Raw genomic sequence first — 17,451 nt, 5'->3', positions numbered from 1 at the left:
TATTTGTTCTCTTTTACGACTCCGATCTGTTGCAGAATTTGCAAGTACATGTCAGGAGGATTCAGAGGTTTGGAGGCAATTGTGGTAAAATGTAGTGAACAGCACAAGTGATCCTTTAAGTTCATGGTTCCCTTTATCATCTTTCAATAAGTACTGAATCACTTTGTAAATGTGCACAGATGCTGTCCAGTTACATTTATATTTAATTAGAAGGCAAAAACCACAATGTCTCCTTCAGGGGCAACATACAGCATGAGATATTAAACGGTATCAAACCAATGAGAAAGACGGAGTTAGGGCAATAATATCCTTATTTAAATTACGGTGCAAGAACCTTTGTAGGGTAATAAACTCACTGGACTAGACATGGGCAGATGCTTGTATGTGCTCATGTTATTTTTAAAAGGTTTTTCTGATTGATAAGATCCTAAACTTGTATTTGACAGAGCATTTTATCCCCTTCCCACAGTGGTGACGCTGGGCTGCAGCAGCAGAGAAAACGGAAACACCCAAACACAGTTTTAATAGTTAAAATCTAAACAATAGGTCGTTTGTATTAGACACAAAGAGTATTAGATATGATTATTAAAGGTTTGTTGTAGAAGCAAGAAAATATATTATAAAAACAATAAAAGGATTGTTTCTTATTATAACTAGAAATAGAAGAAAATATCCTGGTTTCTCCTGCTTTGGAAGATAAAAAATGTTACTTTAGTATAAGAAGAAAAATGTGCTTAAAATAATTAATGTAATTATTACATATTTTTTATCATTACAATAGCACATCATGTTGTATTACTGCTGCAAAAAAGTGTAAACATGTCAGGCTGTAGCTAAAGTTGGAGCTGCCTTCTAACTGCAAATAGCATTTCATTCAACATCACTATTACTAAGGATTCATTTGGTGATTATTTAATTAACAAATCGATCAGTTTGCTTGTTAATTGTATGAAATGTCATCAGAATTACCCAGAGCCCAAGTGGCACCTTCACAGTGTTTGTTTTCTCCAACCAGCAGCCCGTATCCTAAAATTATCCAACATAAATTTAAAAAAAATTTAAAGGAAAGCTGCTATTCTTAATATCTGGGAAGCTGGAAGCATGAAATGTTTGGCATTTTGTGTAAACAGTGTCTAAATGGTTGCTAATTACTTTTCTACCAATTGACCAACCACTTTGGCTGTTTGTGTATTTACAGTCATACAATTAAAGGTGTCCAGTAGATGTAGTGGAATTAAAACTTGGATGCATTCAGAGGGAGGAATACGGCAGCACTACTCTGCCTTGCTGCTAGTATACTGAGAAATACCTAAAAGCATTTCCTCCCTAGAGCACCAATAGAAAAGCTGTTCTAACAGACACCTGCAGCTGCAAATAAGGTCAGACTTTTACCCTTAATCCATCGACTAGATTAGATATGTAAAAGTTTCTCAGAGCTGAGTAGTGAGTTATTTTTTTTAATGTCGCTTCAATGTGAAGTCTATGGATCAAGTTGGAACCCATAAATGAGGCCAGTGGAGGAAACACTAATGAGCATGTGCAGCGGACAGATGCAAACCTGGAAACTGCAAACTATTCCGGCTCACGCTTGGGCAGCATTAAATCTCGTATCCAGCTCTCCTTAACATGTTGTGTCAGAGGACAGACTGTGAGAGAAACAAATGCAGAATGACTGATCTCCTGGTTTGTGTGTTGACAGCTGACCCTCTGGTTGGAAGCATCGCCACACAGTACACAACAAACAGACCTGAACACGACAGGATAGCCAAACAGTGGACCAAACGCTACGCTACATAATCACCACAGCAGCCGCTGGTTGGACGAGCTGGGGAATGTGGGGCAGGGTGGGGGTGGTGTTGACTCGGGGGTAAGGGGAGAGGTGGGGCAGGTAGAGGGGCGGGTGGATTTTTATCTTGGAATTGAAGTCTTAACTCTTTACATTTTGTTGTTTATTGTATTTTTTTTTTTAAGTTATCTCTGGCCCGACTATAATCAGATCTGGCAATAACGCATTTAGTGTTTTCTCTTTGAAGTTTTAGCCTGTGCTTGAAGATGGACATTAATACTAAACCGCTAGATGAAATGTGTCACAGCATGATTCCCAGTCAATGATGTCAGTGTAAATTCTCACATGTATTAAGAGTTCCAGTTGGTGTTTGCTTCCCCCTCCAAACTCCTGCTCTTTGAAAAAGGTGTTTCACACATGTAGACATGTTTAGATATGGATGGATATTGGTTGTGATTTGTGTTCTGTACTGATGAAAAGCTGTTCTGTTTCTCCCTTAAGAATTAAACATGACCAACTGAAGCATCCCACTGTGTTCAATCACTTCGGAGTCTTTAATACGAAGAGGCTACATTTTATTCAGTGCATCTTAAGACGGTTACAGAGCAGAGAATAATTTAGGGGTAGCGTAATTATCTCACTACCTCTGTTCTACTAGCAGCACATTTAAGATTATTACTCTTGAAACATTAACGACACAGAAAACAGCGCAGATCATCCTACACCCTGTCACCATTTTCACAAGTCAAGGAATGTGGCTCATTAAAGTGACAAAAATAAATTAGTTAAAAAATAAATATTTCCTCTCAACACATTTCTACTGTTAGGAAGGCTGACACAAACACAGCTTTAACTAGCAGTCCTACTGAATTATACAGGCTGGACAAGACACAGGAGTGTAACTAACGCCACACAGACATTATGAAATCATACATCACAAGTAAAGGCATAACCATGAATATTATTGCTGCCAGGCCATACTTGATATATGAGACGGACTGGACAAAGGCTAGCTGAGTCCTGCTAGAGGACAAACGATTGCTGCGTTTACATCGGATGGGAAATAACAGTGCAGATTTAAGCTTTAGATTTCTGAAATCTGACCACAACCAATAAATCTTGAAATGTAAATCTAGGCATGACAGCACTATATTAACAAAAGACAGGCTTAACCTATCTTCCTACTTGGAATGACACAGAACTTTAAATCAACAAGATGTGTGTTCAGGTTATCTCAGATCTTTGGTGCTACATTGCTTGCCTCTGCTACATTTTTACAGACAGTTCTTTCCATGCAAAATAATCACGCACACAAACATCCTTTCACGTGACTGGAGAGATTTGGATTTCTGATTTGTCGCAGACACTGTGTTGTGAATAAAAGTTAATGTATACATGCATCCTCATTTCATTCTGTTCTGCATTTTTTTAAAATTTAAAATTCTGTCCCAGAGTGAGATGAGAAGATTAACATAATGATCTCATGCTTCTGTGTTATGTGCAGATCTTGTGGCACTACATTGTTAGGCTATATTAGCATAAAGTCCGGAAGCGGGGGGGAAACAACTAGCAAAGTCCTGAGTTTGTTACCAACACCTCTACTGTGTCTCTTTATCCCATATATACACAGGGAAGTATAAGCAAGAACTAGTGGCAGTTCTACATTCACTATATTAGTTACACCTGTAGAGTCTAATGAAATCTGCAAATTCTGCCAATAAGTCTATTTATTTCTGACTTTTTTGTGACAAATTATATTTTTAGCATTGAGTTCATAGTGATGTTAACGTACGGGGCTGCATTATATTTAGAGGAGCTGCTAGTATTCCAACTGCCTTGTGTATATAAAAGGAAAAGACAAAAAAATGGAATATAATGCAGCCAAGTACAGTCCCACCTTTACTGCTGACCTCAGTGATAGACACACAAATTGTATTGTTTGATTACATTGTTTTAGTGTCACAACGCTCAAACCTGGCATCTTCAATAATATGACAAGACCCCAAGAAGCTGCACGCTATTATCACTTATATCACACTGCTGAATGCAAAGAAATTCTTACAATGTCTAACTTTAAAACCACAACTTTCTGATATCTACATAAACAACAGCGAGGTGCAGCTTTCTGAAGTCTCGTGTCCGTGAGGTTGCAGGGTGGATGGATAACTTGTTATGCATTAAACAAACTAGATATAACAGATTAATTAGTCAACTTTAGTTGTGTGGGTTTTAAAGCCTGGACAGAGCAAGGCTAGCCATTTCCCCTGCTTCCTGTCTTTATGCTAAGCTAGGCTAACCACATCCTGATTTCAAGTCTGTACTGAACCCATGGACATCACGCTGGTATCAATTATCTAACTCACACAAAGTAAGAAAACTAAAGTGTTTGCCAAAATGTTGAACCAGTCCACTAGATGTATTTAAGTGAATGCATGTATGGAAATTGTGCACATGTATAGAGATGCAACTAAAGCCATGTTGTTAAATTGAAGTCCAGTCCATGTTGTCCCGCTGGTTGTTCCCACATGAGGTGAATGCAGCATACGGATACCTGGAGCAGGAAGGAGTGGATTTGGAGTGGAGTTTTAGATGTCGTTGGATGTGGTGCCTTTGTTTTTGCGTCCAGGCAGAGGGAAGGCAGACTTGCTCTGAGGCTGGGTGAGGCGGCTGGTCAGCTGGGTGAAGGGTTCGATGAGAGAGTTGCGCTCGGTGACGCTCACCTCCCACAGCTTCACCTTTTCTCCTCGAGCCCACTGCTGTGCTGCATCCTGGTCCACCTGCCGACGCTCCCGTAGGTCGGTTTTATTCCCCAACACTATGACTGTCACCTGTCAACACAGACACAACAGATTGATGTCTAGTTCAGTTTTTAGGGATTTCAGATCAGGTCCTGTATTCAGAAAACACAGTAATACGATAATATTGAGATTTAACATCACCTTGCTTTACAGCCAGTCTATCCTTGTTGTTGACTGAAAATCCTGTATCTCCAAATTTGATGAAACTCATATTAACATATAAATTGCACTGACCTAGTGTCTGCTGGTTACTGTGAACTCTGGCAAAACATGCAGTATGTTAAAATGACTGATGTCTGAGGCTCTCCTATCCTGAATGTTTATCGTTTCACACATCAATATGTAGCGCTTTTCTTACAACTTGCAGAAGCTGCCTTTGCATGGCTTTTGTTAATGCTATATGTGCTACAAGCTGCAGTTTTTCAGTAAATTTCCATGTGTCCTTTTAGTTAGCTAAAGCAAACATATCTTTCAACATGAGGCATGAAGTCATGAAAGTATTGGAAATTCAAAGCTAAGTGTCACACGAACCTAGCTTGATAAAGTTATTTAGTTAATTTGCACATCATTTCTAAACAGTGACAATGTCCATTATGTTAGCTATCATGACACTGTGTGCATGTTTTTTGTGCAGCTGCTATGTGTGAATCCACAGCTCACAGTAAATAAGAAAGCTGAATGTAGGAAGTAACATACAAGGCAACATGCAGATAACTGTATAACTGCACAATTAGAGTTGGAAACCTGGTTAAAAACAATGAAACCACAGAAAATATATATTTTTTTGGAGTGGCTACCTTAAATGTAAGCGTGGATGTTTGCCAATATTACAAAGAGCTGTACAGGCGCTACGATTCTGTTCAAGGTTTTCTTAAGCAAACATACCAACCTCACCTCTTTCTTATCTCTGGACTTGTCAATTTCCTTCTTTAGAATGTCCACCCTCTTGAAAGACTCCATGCTGTCAATGCTGTAAATGAGAACAAAGCCATCTGCCACTGAGTAGTAGTGCTTGGGGAGATCTTGTCCATCATTAAGTCCTTTGGTGTCATAGAGCCTCAGCTGTTCCTTGACACCTCGGTCAGTTTCCACTGAGGCCACATACACATCCTCCTGCGTCTCACTGGACTCTGAGCCTGGGAAGTACAGGTGACACATCAAGTTCAGATAACAGGCTTTCAGCCAACCAGGAACATGGCAGCAAAACTATATTACAGCAGGACTATTACCTGACACAGTAACAAAGCCATCTTATGACCAGTGTCATGAAGCATGAACATTTCCCTTTCAATTAATGTCAAACCGGAAGAAACTAGTTTTGCTTTGAAAAGACAGGACTTCTCTTACACTGACCTGAAACTGTACTCCTTTGAAACGTGCATTACTTACCTACAGTGTGATTTCCGTACAGCAGCTGCTCCAGAATGGCAGTTTTTCCTACTGCAGCCTGGCCACACACCACAACTTTACAACCTTTTCCCATGTCGAGCCTATAATAAATAAAGGCAAAACGTCACAGTGCTTACAGTCTCACCTGGTACATGTTTAAAAAAAACTATACTGACAGTAATACAAATGAAACAGCCTGCAACAACTCAGTCCTTACCGCTAGCGCGCTATTACAGCGTTTTGTTGTTTAGCCTATAGCTAGCTAGTTAACAGGTTAGCCGTGGTAACTCATTCTGCGGCATGTAAACACACCAGTAGCATCTGGATTGTAAACACAATTTGTTGGATAACTGTTTATTTAAAGAAAGCTACTCACGTGAAAAATCAGCCGTCCGTCAAGTCTGTAAATGTAGAGTCACAACCGGAGCATCCATTCTGCTCTGCTGCGCCAGGACAGGATTTATACTCTCACAGCGCATGCGCGACTCCAGAGCGCCTAACCGACCGTTAACAGCTAATACTACTACTGATAATAATAATAATAATAATAAAATACCTTTGAAGTGTTTGTAATGTTTGTATGCTATAATATTGTACACAAATTGTGAGATAGCATTTATGCGCTGTACACATATTATGAATTTAAGTGACTATTACTAGAATTATTGGTCGTGTATTAATAATTCTAAGTCTAAACAAGGGCTCAACAGTAAATCGCTTTTAAATCTGAATGACAAACTATGCAATTAGCAGATCACAATTGCGGCAATTTAAGTTATATATTATTCAAGTCACATAATACACACTGTTCTTTTTTTTCTTGAAAAATGTATTTTTAACATATACATTTTACTATCATTATCTAAATTGATTGCAAATCATGCAGTACTTGCATGCAGCTCCTGACCCACGAATGACCTGCTTGATTCAGTGTCAGATTGCTTAAAGAAATATCTTGTTATTTTCCTATTGGAATTATTTGCTACTTTACTACCTCTATACTTTCTTCTTCATCATCTTCTTCTTATTATTATTATTTATGAAGTCTAACACAATCACATGCTTTATGAAATGCATTCTATCTCCTGTACCATTTTTCTAAGTAATGAATACGTGTCTGTAGCAACCTATATGTTTAAGTATTCATCCTTTCATTCAAATACAGAACATTAAAAAATGCAATAACCTATATTGCCTAAATTTCTCAGCCTCACTGTAAACAGGTGAATAACTAAATCAATACACTTACAAACGAATGCAGTTTCTGTTCTCAGTATGGCAGTAATTTGCTACACTTTGATATACAAAAACGTTTTACTCAAGTATTTCAACTGAACTTCTTTTGTCCACGGATACAGAGTGGCTATAATATGTTAAAATTTGGCTTTGTATTGAAATCATTTTTACTTTAAACTGGATACTAAGCAAATGTTTGGCTTTTCGAAATTACCACATCACAAGTGGCGTGCTCTAACGATAGCGTATCCAAAATCTGGAACGTCTGGAAAAGTAAAAAGCCAAACGAAGACTACATTTCCCATGAGCTCAGAAAAGGAAACACGTCACCCTGGTTTTCATAAGGCATGCTGGGAACAGGCCCTCTCTCTTTCCGGCTGGTACGCCATCATGTAAGCGAGAATTTCTATGCTTTTGAACAGAACGCAATCCATTAAAATCATCATTTATATATGGTCATCTGTCTGTTCGAGTCAGGGCACAGAAAAAAGAGTTATTAACGATATTTACACTTGGATTATTTTTTGACAAATGGTGAAAATCACTGATTAGAGCCCTGTTAAAGTGATGCTCAGATGCTGTGGGTTAGGTGACCGTTGGCTGTCCAGCTAGCTTTGTAACGCTAATGTGTAGTTAGCATGTATTCCTTACATTTAAAGTAAACGAGCAGGGTGTTCGTGATTTAAATCTTATTAAACCGGCCCATGCAAGTAGTTAATTCTGAGGTAATAGTCAACATCCCGGTGTAGTGAGCTTTGTAAAGCTAGGCGGTTAGCATTAGCATGCTAACTTTATTTCTAGTCGGCTCTCATAAGCATGGACTAAAGGAACCACTGCACCTTGTGCTGATTCACTGTATTCTTGTTTCTATTCACTCATCATGCTCTAGAAGTGTATTGAAGTTCAGAGGTTACTGAGAATGATATCGTGGCTGTATGGAATCTGTTGAATGGCCATACTACGTTAAACATTGAGTCTAGATCGTCTTAACCATGTGCTGTTATGGCTTGAATGTTACAGGGTTCCAGTTGATTGATTTAACAAGCTGCGAAATAACATTTTAACCTAAGCTACGTGGCAATAACTCAATAATAGTTTAGTTGATAGCTTACGACAAAAACTCTCCTGAATACTTTATGTAAACAGTGCTGTTCAGCTGGACGGTCTTGGTTTGATTCTGAACAACAGAAGCTAGTTGCATGTCAATAGCATGTGTCCTGTATGTATTTATGAATTGCATTATAATTTTGGACAAAAGAATTATGAGTTGCTATCAGATGTACTAACTGATGCATTTCTTCTACAGTTGAGTCAACATGGGAGCATATAGGTATATGCAGGAGTTATGGCGCAAGAAGCAGTCTGATGTGATGCGCTTCCTGCTGCGTGTTCGCTGCTGGCAGTACCGTCAGCTGTCCAACCTCCACCGTGCTCCTAGACCCACCAGGCCTGACAAGGCTCGCAGACTGGGCTACAAGGCCAAGCAGGGTGAGTCCTGAGTCCAGTTTGTTGACATCCAATCCATCATTGTCTGTGTCAACCTTGCTAATTAAGTTTTTGTTTGATTAAAACAGGCTACGTAATCTACCGTGTCCGTGTTCGCCGTGGAGGCCGCAAGAAGCCTGTGCCCAAGGGTGCCACCTATGGCAAGCCAGTGCACCATGGCGTCAACCAGATCAAGTTTGCCCGCAGTTTGCAGTCCACTGCTGAGGTACGTTTATCTTCCCTACTTAGACTGTAGCTTTTACACTGACCCAACAGGGAATTGTTTGCTTTAGATACATTTTGGATGCTGAGTGTACAGTATACCACACATGAAATGATTTTATGTGTTGCTGTTCTGGTTTCATTGTGAACACAAACATGACATACGAAATTTGAAAAATTGCATAGCCTTACAACTGCACTGTACTTTATAATTCTTAGAATTGTGAGGTAGCAAATATTAAGCGATGCTGATTCCAGTTGCCTTCCTGGGGTCAAAAGGTCTTGAAATGTCCTAGAAACAATTTTAACTGTTAAGCAGCAGTATCCTACTGTATAGTAAGTCTCTATCAAATGTGTATAGATTTTTTTCATCCTGAATTTAATGCAATCTACAGAATCTACCTTCTGTTACTTGTGGTCAGAACTATAACTATTTCCAAAGATGGACAATATGACTGCTCCCCAGAACTGAAAAGAAATTTCAGAAATGGGCACTGCCGTCTTGATTTGCTCTGACTTGTACGCTCAACACTTAATGGCTCCAAAGCCAGGGTTGTACAGGGTGCAAATGTCTTGATAACAAGTTTACATCATTTTCAATCAGCATCTGTGTAGATGCTTGAGGGAGGAGCTGTGTTATTTAGGTCCTTCCTAACGCCTGTCCTTGATAGCAAACAAAGACCACAGCCAAACTATGGGGAAAAAATAGCTGATGGGTACCTACATAGCTAGCTGGTGTACAAGTTTAAGGGGTGCACTCACATTTGGGGCAAGCAGGAGGCAACTCATTTTGGCTTTTTTTTTTTTTTTTTTTTAAATAATTAGGCTTCACTTTTGTAGTGAGGGAGAAGGTGTTAAAAAAAACATTCAGGATGAATTTGAAGTTTATTGTTTAACTGTTGAATGTCAGCAGCCCAACATGACACCTTCAAGAAGTCCTTTTTTAATGTTTGGAACAATACAAACCTCAAATACATGTGGTTTACAATGTCAGAAGCAGAAAAGCAGCAAATCAACTGAGTGAAAACTAGTGACTGTTTGGCTGTTTTGCTTAAAGTCATTGAAGCAGGTTAAATTATTTGCTTGTTTCTTTTCTATTAGTCGACTGATTGTCTCCACTCTGCTTTCTCTACAATGACTGACTTGCTCTGATTTATACAGCATATGAAGCTGAAGTGGAAATGCTCAACACAGCTGATTAGAACTGATCAAGTCTATAAAGTGATTGATAGTTTTGAAAACAGTGTATGGCTACATTGACGGAATACTGGCTATTTTGTTTGCAGTATAGACAAGCCAGATACAATGTTTCACGGAAGCATTGTCTTTCTGCAAGTCAATATACTACATTAATACAGAAAGATGTTGTGTAAACTGGGCATATTGTTATTATTCCGTTATTGCCTTTAGTGTTGTTGCAACGTAGGTGCACTGCAGGCTATGATGTAGATTAAACACAGAAGTATAAATATAACCTAATGTTTTTGTTACTACAAATCTGTAGTGAAAAATGATCTCCTCAGCACAGTGGACCTAGTAAGGAACTTTGTCCTAGTGGACACTCACCGGTTGAGGTGTGACGTGGTCATGACTATGTTGCATTGCTTATTTTTGAGATTTGTTATTCCTGACATCTGTACAGGGGTGGTGTGATCTTATTCATGCAACTTCAGTGGTCCACTGTCAGACTGCTTCTAACTTGGTGCAGAATATGTCAGTGTTGTATTTGGTGTCGCATTACCTGTGATACTGTATTTAACAACAGATGAGCAACCTTTACAAGAACATTGAATTCAAATTAATTTGATGTAGCTCACTCGTTGCCACAACCAGAGATGCCTTTGCAGCTTTATGCTGTAAGATTGTGTTGATTTACTGAGTTATACAAGGGATTTATTTTTAAACTGACCTGACAAGGCTCATGTTTTCTCACTTAATGTTTTTTTTTTCTTTTTCTTAGGAGCGTGCTGGCCGTCACTGCGGAGCCCTGCGAGTGCTGAACTCTTACTGGGTAGGGGAGGATTCCACCTACAAGTTCTTCGAGGTGATTCTGATCGACCCCTTCCACAAGGCTGTCAGACGCAACCCAGACACCCAATGGATCACAAAGGCTGTGCACAAGCACAGAGAGATGCGTGGCCTGACATCTGCAGGAAAGAAGAGCCGCGGCTTGGGCAAGGGCCACAAGTTCCACCTGACCATCGGAGGCTCCCGCCGTGCAGCCTGGAAGAGGCGCAACACCCTGCAGCTGCACCGCTATCGTTAGAGCACGCCACACATGTCTGTACATTTAAACAAATAAACAGCCCTTTTTATGGTCACAGTCCTGCCTGGTGTGTTTCATTCAGTCGGTAGAATGTTAGTATTTTGTTGAATAGGTGCAGACTGACTTCGATGACCCTCACTTTACTTCTTGTTGCAAATGTGAGGGCAGCACCCTGTTTTCCATGTATGAGTAACCATGATTAAGATTAGAATGTTGACAATGTGATGAGCTGGATTGTTTAGGTCTTTACAGTTGGGTTTGAAATTTGTCCAGAGATGTCAGAGGGACTGGGTCAGGATAGAGGTTACTGAGAATTCATGATCTGTTGATGTAACTACCTGTTCCTAAACCAAACACGATGTGAAATATTGGTGAAAAGATTCAGTATTAAGAACAGTAACACCGGAGGACATGGTGTAAATGGGAAGGGGTGTATGTTTGCACCAGTGTTTAAGTAGGTGGGACATGTCAAACACATCCACATTCATGTCAGGACATAAGGCTTCCACGCATTCACAGAGCATCACACTGCCTCCACCAGCTTGCCTTCCTCCCACAGTATCTTGTTTCCATGTCTTAAAAAGATGGCACTCATGCACTCCGCCATTCATAATATTAAAGAAAACGTGATTCATCAGACGAGGCCACCTTCCTCTGCATCATAGTCCAGTTATGATGCTCACATGCCCCTAAATGTTCTTGGTGGTCGGAACTACACTTAGGCTGATTAGTGTGTAAATGAGATTCGCTCTCTGAAACTTCATAGGCCACGGTGTGTACTATTCAGACAAAATCAAATGCTATGTGACAGCATCTTACATTCATTGTTCATCCTCAGCTTTGCATTTGTTACATGAAAACAAACGTCAGAATTCAGAAAGTTCACTCATTTGAATCTCTAACAGTTTTTGACCTCTGGTGAGCATACAGCTTTGAAGCACTAGAGCATGGATTTCATGTAAACAGGCCTGTTTCAGTGATGACTCGTCCAGGTCATTCAAATAACTCAGGAAATCGAGTCATGAATGGCATTATGGGTTGTGCAGCAGATCAAACATGGACACTACAGTGTGTTTTAACATTTTCTAAACCATTTACTGTAAATCTTTAGAAATGTTATATTACCCAGTAGGTTCTGATTGGGCGTTTTAAGAAAATGTCATAATACTGAAACTGGATTAATCCTATGCAAAGAGGTCCCTCTCAGCTGGAGAGGTGTCTAAAATCCTCAGTACTTTTGACATTTCCACATTTTTAATAGAAAAAGTAAAACTAGGACATGAAAGTTCTTGTGCACCCTGCTGCCTGTGACCTGCCGCACTTAGCTACTTCCAACCAATTACACATTCAGACAACAATGTTCCTCACATGAAATGGTGTTCTGCTCATTTCTGAAAGACCATCAAGTTGATTGTCACTAATTCTTCATCCACTCTGGTTTCCCTGCAGCCACTTAAAGAGTTTGACATGTTCAGGCATTCTTTGTGTGAAAACTCAGAGATTTCAGGTATCAGAAGGTGTTTTTCAACTTTCTTTGTTAACTTTCTGCTTCAACTTCAAACTAAATTTCTTTCACTAACCCAGCCCTCTGGACTTCCAGTAAGCTGTGTTCCTATTGGCTGTCCAGGTGGCTGCTTGGTGTTATCAGGAACACCTGAGCAGCTCAGTATCTTCCTGCTTTATTTAGCTGCAGACAAACATTTCCTCTGCTTCTCCACCACTGAACCGGGTTTGGCTCCGTTGCTTTAGTATGTTCTTTAGGCGTTGACTTGCAGCTTCCAGCAGTAAAATCATCTTTAATGTGTTTCTTGGTGTGTTTTAGGGCTTTGTACTGGATAGTTGTCTTGGTAAATGTGGTTCTTTAGCCACAGTTAGCACATGGTGCTAATGTGTGCAGTGATTAGTGGATTTGGTGCAGCTGAGTTGTGTCTTTATCTTGGCTGTAGTGAGTCTTCAGAGGTTTTTGGCCAGACACATTGTGTATTCTTGGTTGTCCAGAAGGTAAGAGTTCCTGTCCTGATTCTCTGTTCTCAGAGGTTCTCTGGTAGGCTGCAGGAGACTTTAGCGTTTGGGTTGTGCTAGTTTGGTTTTTGTACGGTTTCATTTGGACGACTATCTTGAGGCCCCTCCATGTGGTTTAGTGAGGTTTTCTGCAACAGTTCTACAAAGCAACCTGCAGCAGAAGAGACTTTGAGAGTTTTTAGGAAGTTCTGGAGACCAGACTTTAGAGCAGCAGAAACATTTGTCAGCAGTTTGAGAAGGTCAGCTTCAGAGTAGAAATGAGATGGAAACCTTCTTGACCCGTGTGGTGAGGTCCTGTACCAAGAGTTTGAGCAGGTTGTGAAGAGTCTGTAGTTCTTTGGTCTGAAAGCACAAGAAGAGTCGACTCATTAAAGGAGAAAACAGGAGATATTGTTGGTTCTTCTGTCGCTCTGCAGTTTCTTTAGACTGAATATCAAGTTTATATATTAAATGATTTCCCATATGAGCCCAAGAAGATCTCAATAAACTCCCTCCATCCCCTGGACACAACATATTTTATTACCATGTTAAATCTTTTTTTTTTTTCATGTTTTTGAGTTTTAATCATAGTTTTAGAATAGTTTTTTCTCTTTGCTTGTTTAGTTTTGTCATCTGTGTAAAAGGTGCTAAACAAATAAAGTTGAATTGATAAACTGAATAACTGACTAACTCATGATTGTGACAACAGAAGTATTTTCATTATGATTTCAGGGTTTATTTCATTTTTAAGGTTGGGGTTAAAATCTTGACAGAAAAAGAAGATTAAAGAAATAAACTACATAACAAAAAGCAATTAAATCAAAGGGAAAAAAATTAATACAATAAAACTTTGAAAAAGGTTTATTATTAAAAAGTATTTTTTGAATGTTTAGTTATCGAAAATATTGTATCTGTAATTTTGAATATTTGTATTTGAAAAATTTTGTTTAATTTCATAGTTGCATGTATTGTATCCTGTTTAATTATTTAATTCAATATTTTGTCTGTTTAATAGAATTTATTTGTATTTAATGTTTAACTATATTAAACAGACAAAATATTGAATTAGATGATTAAACAAGATACAATACATGCAACTATGAAATTAAACTAAATTTTTCAAATACAAATATTCAAAATTACAGATAAAATATTTTTGACAATTAAACATTCAAAAAATACAATTAAACAAGAAGAATATTAAACATTTAAAAAAATACAAAACATTTAATTAGATTTTTAAACCCTTAAAAAGACAAAACATTTAATTAAAAAATTAAATGTTTAATTAGAAAATTACATCTTAAAGACAATAAAACTTCAAATAGGAATTAAACAGAAAATACAATGAAACATTTAAAAAGAAAATTAAACATTAAAAGGTGGTAAAACATTTAAAAAGAAAAACCAAGATTTAATCGAAAAATTAAATATTGGGAAAGAAAAAAATTCAAACAAGCCGATAAAACATTTGAAAAAACAATTAAACATTAAAAAGACAAAACATTTCGAAATCAAATCAGACATTAGAAAAGAATAAAAGGTGAGAAAAGACTTTAGAAGATCAAATTAAACAGAAGAGACAATAAAACGATCAAAAAGCGTTAGTCTGAAATGAAAACATCAAGTTGTTTCTTCAAACATTTCCTCTTTCTATGTTCATGGTTTGATTGTGGCTAGATTTACTAAGAACTCATTTCAGAAAACTGCTTTCCAGATAAAGTCTACTAGTAGTTGAAGGCATTTATCAAACTAATGTTACCTTCTGATCTCCACAAACTTTACTGTTTCAGTGAAGAGAATCAATGTTTGTTGAGGATTTCTAAAAAACCCACAGGTGAAGGTCTGAGAAGAACTCAGATGGATGATCTAAATGTGAAATCAAGACTCATGGTCACAAGTTTTAAGGCTTCTGTTAACCATAAAGTTCAAACTAACAGAGAAGTACTGAGAAACTTTTAAACTTTCAGTCCTCAGACTGTCTAAAGGTTCAAACTAACAGAGAACTACTCAGGAACTTAGAAGATATCAGTCCTTGGACTGTCTGAAAGTCAAATCTAACAGAGAACTACTGTGGGACTCAGAAGATATCAGTCCTTGGACTGTCTGAAAGTTAAATCTAACAGAGAACTACTGTGGGACTTAGAAAATTTCAGCCCTCAGACTGTGTGAAAGCTCAGGTCCTGAGGACTCGGGAGGTGTGGAGGCTTTGGAAAGTCTTGGAACTGAGGGTTCCACCCTCCAGCACAAAGGTTGAAGTCCAACCTCCTGAGAAAAACGGTCGAGTCGAGACTCGAGTTAAAAAAAAACTCGAACACGACAAAAAATAGATGATAAATGCGCAAAAAAAAGAAGAATTAGTATCTGAGCGAGTAGCTCAGGGGATAAGAAGACGGACTCCCAAGTGGAAGGTCGCAGGTTCAAGTCCCACCACTGGCCTTTTTCTTTCTTTGTCTTTGTCAGGATTTTCAAAAACTTTAAGAAGGGTCTGGTCTTGAACCAGCGACCTGCAGCTCCATAGGCAAATCCTTAACTCACTGAGCTACAGATCAGATGAAAAGAAATAATTTCGTCGTCCCTTTGGCATCGTAGTTCCACAAGTGACCACATGGGTGGAGCCAAGGCGGAGTCTGGGTGGAGTCAGGGCGGAGAGTAGGCGGGGAGGTGGGGGGAGTAGAGGGGGGGGAGGCCGCCACCCACCTCCCCGCCTACTCTCCGCCCTGACTCCACCCAGACTCCCCCACCGCCCACCACACCTTCCCCCGCCCGACGAGTTCTTCGAGTCTCCACGAGTTCTTCGAGTCTCCACGGGTTTTCCCGAGTTTCTGGAGTTTCCACAAGGTCAGAGGCAGAACAAGTTGTCATGAAGAGGTGTTGATGTCGGCCAGGATGGACTGACTTTTTACAGCGACTAGAAGAAAGACGACTAGAAGAAAGACGACTAGAAGAGCAGGTCTTTAACCAGCGTCCATAAAATCCATGGAGTTGCTCCAGAGAAATGAAAGAAGGTCAACTATTATTAACCTCCATCCAGATGTTCAACTTCATATCTTTACTTTGACATTTTTAGCGCCACAAACCTTTAGTATCACACTTTATTATCATTTATTAGGACTTTAACGGAATCCACCAGCAGATTTAGTTTTTGTTGAGAAACTTTATTCTTGTCATCGTGGGACAGCAGTATTTAAAACTGTTCCTTCTATTTGACCTCATGTTTATTAGTTTTAGTGGAGAAAGTTATTTTAGTTGTCGATTAGTCTCTTAAAAAACAAATAATTTGGATTAGTCAAGAGGTGTAAATTTCTTACTTTGTCATATTTTAAATATGACAGAAAATATAAAAATAAAGCATCTTGAGACAATTTGACCTGTAATTGGCATTATATGAATAAAATTGAATTCAAATTGTATGTATCTTGTAATGTTGGAGTAATTCAGCCATATATGTTGGAAAACACATTTTCTTTGACCATTAATCTGTTGATTGTTTTCTCCAGTAATTCATTTCTTGTTTTGGTTTATAAAATCCATCCATCCATCCATTATCTATACACCGCTTAATCCTCACTAGGGTCGCGGGGGGTGCTGGAGCCTATCCCAGCTGACTCGGGCGAAGGCAGGGGACACCCTAGACAGGTCACCAGTCTGTCGCAGGGCTACATACAGAGACAAACAATCACTCTCACATTCACACCTACGGGCAATTTAGAATGATCAATCAACCTTAGCATATTTTTGGACTGTGGGAGGAAGCCGGAGTACCCGGAGAAAACCCACGCATGCACAGGGAGAACATGCAAACTCCATGCAGAAACATCCCGGGAAAGCCGGGACACAAACCAGGGATCTTTTCGCTGCAAGGCGAAAGTGCTAACCACTACACCACTGTGCAGCCCGGTTTATAAAATGTCAAACCCAAATATATTCAGTTTACTGTCATAAAAACCAAAAAGATTTACATTCATGATGCAGGAATCAGGCAGTTTTTCACTTTTTATCTTAGTTTAGTCAGAAAGATAGTTGATAATGTGTGAATTGTTGCAGCTTGTGAGCCGTAAAAGGTTTTAATCTTTGGGGCCGAGTGTCAAAAAACATTTAGAAACCAACATCAAAACACTCAACAAATGGAAATCCAACTTTTGCATGACAATGTCTAATTAAAGGACATTTATTTCCAACGTAAATGTGTGATATTCATCCTCTGGAGCTTTCTCTTCACATCATCTTCCACCTGGACTGGTTTGGTCGGGAGCATGTGCAACAAA

At 38.9% G+C, this 17,451-nt stretch overlaps 3 protein-coding genes across 4 annotated transcripts in view; 2 read left to right on the top strand and 1 right to left on the bottom strand.

The window, feature by feature from the left end:
• Positions 1-2,313, top strand: part of ube2e1 (ubiquitin-conjugating enzyme E2E 1) — a 30,181-nt gene extending 27,868 nt beyond the window's left edge. For both annotated transcript variants that reach the window (XM_023277540.3, XM_023277542.3), the window contains exon 6: positions 1,700-2,313. In XM_023277540.3, coding sequence (XP_023133308.2) covers positions 1,700-1,797 — 98 coding nt within the window. In that variant the 3' untranslated portion in view covers positions 1,798-2,313. The remainder of the gene's footprint in view (positions 1-1,699) is intronic.
• A 26-nt stretch (positions 2,314-2,339) lies between these two features.
• Positions 2,340-6,443, bottom strand: nkiras1 (NFKB inhibitor interacting Ras-like 1). Its single transcript, XM_023277543.3, has 4 exons — positions 6,350-6,443; positions 5,974-6,074; positions 5,479-5,720; positions 2,340-4,614 (listed from the first exon to the last, which is right to left on the bottom strand). Exons 2-4 carry the CDS (start codon positions 6,065-6,067, stop codon positions 4,372-4,374), a joined length of 579 nt encoding a protein of 192 aa, XP_023133311.2. The 5' UTR covers positions 6,068-6,074; positions 6,350-6,443; the 3' UTR covers positions 2,340-4,371.
• A 1,081-nt stretch (positions 6,444-7,524) lies between these two features.
• Positions 7,525-11,239, top strand: rpl15 (ribosomal protein L15). The gene is made up of 4 exons (XM_055018153.1): positions 7,525-7,601; positions 8,516-8,697; positions 8,784-8,920; positions 10,877-11,239. Exons 2-4 carry the CDS (start codon positions 8,526-8,528, stop codon positions 11,180-11,182), a joined length of 615 nt encoding a protein of 204 aa, XP_054874128.1. The 5' UTR covers positions 7,525-7,601; positions 8,516-8,525; the 3' UTR covers positions 11,183-11,239.
• The last annotated feature ends 6,212 nt before the right edge of the window (positions 11,240-17,451 follow it).

The sequence above is a fragment of the Amphiprion ocellaris genome, chromosome 15, assembly GCF_022539595.1.
Source record: "Amphiprion ocellaris isolate individual 3 ecotype Okinawa chromosome 15, ASM2253959v1, whole genome shotgun sequence".
In the NCBI taxonomy this organism is placed as follows: domain Eukaryota; kingdom Metazoa; phylum Chordata; class Actinopteri; family Pomacentridae; genus Amphiprion; species Amphiprion ocellaris.
Note: the sequence above shows the minus strand (reverse complement) of the source record. Positions and strands in the feature narration are given on the sequence as shown.

What these genes read in the sequence shown, in the direction of transcription:
- nkiras1 (XM_023277543.3), bottom strand. Translation starts at nt 6,067, where the DNA reads ATGGGAAAAGGTTGTAAAGTTGTGGTGTGTGGCCAGGCTGCAGTAGGA. An exon ending in GTACGGAAATCACACTGTAG is followed by an intron (nt 5,721 to 5,973) that starts GTAAGTAATGCA and finishes TGTACTTCCCAG; the next exon opens with GCTCAGAGTCCAGTGAGACG. An exon ending in AGTCCAGAGATAAGAAAGAG is followed by an intron (nt 4,615 to 5,478) that starts GTGAGGTTGGTA and finishes CTGTGTTGACAG; the next exon opens with GTGACAGTCATAGTGTTGGG.
- rpl15 (XM_055018153.1), top strand. Translation starts at nt 8,526, where the DNA reads ATGGGAGCATATAGGTATATGCAGGAGTTATGGCGCAAGAAGCAGTCT. An exon ending in GGGCTACAAGGCCAAGCAGG is followed by an intron (nt 8,698 to 8,783) that starts GTGAGTCCTGAG and finishes TGATTAAAACAG; the next exon opens with GCTACGTAATCTACCGTGTC. An exon ending in GTTTGCAGTCCACTGCTGAG is followed by an intron (nt 8,921 to 10,876) that starts GTACGTTTATCT and finishes TCTTTTTCTTAG; the next exon opens with GAGCGTGCTGGCCGTCACTG.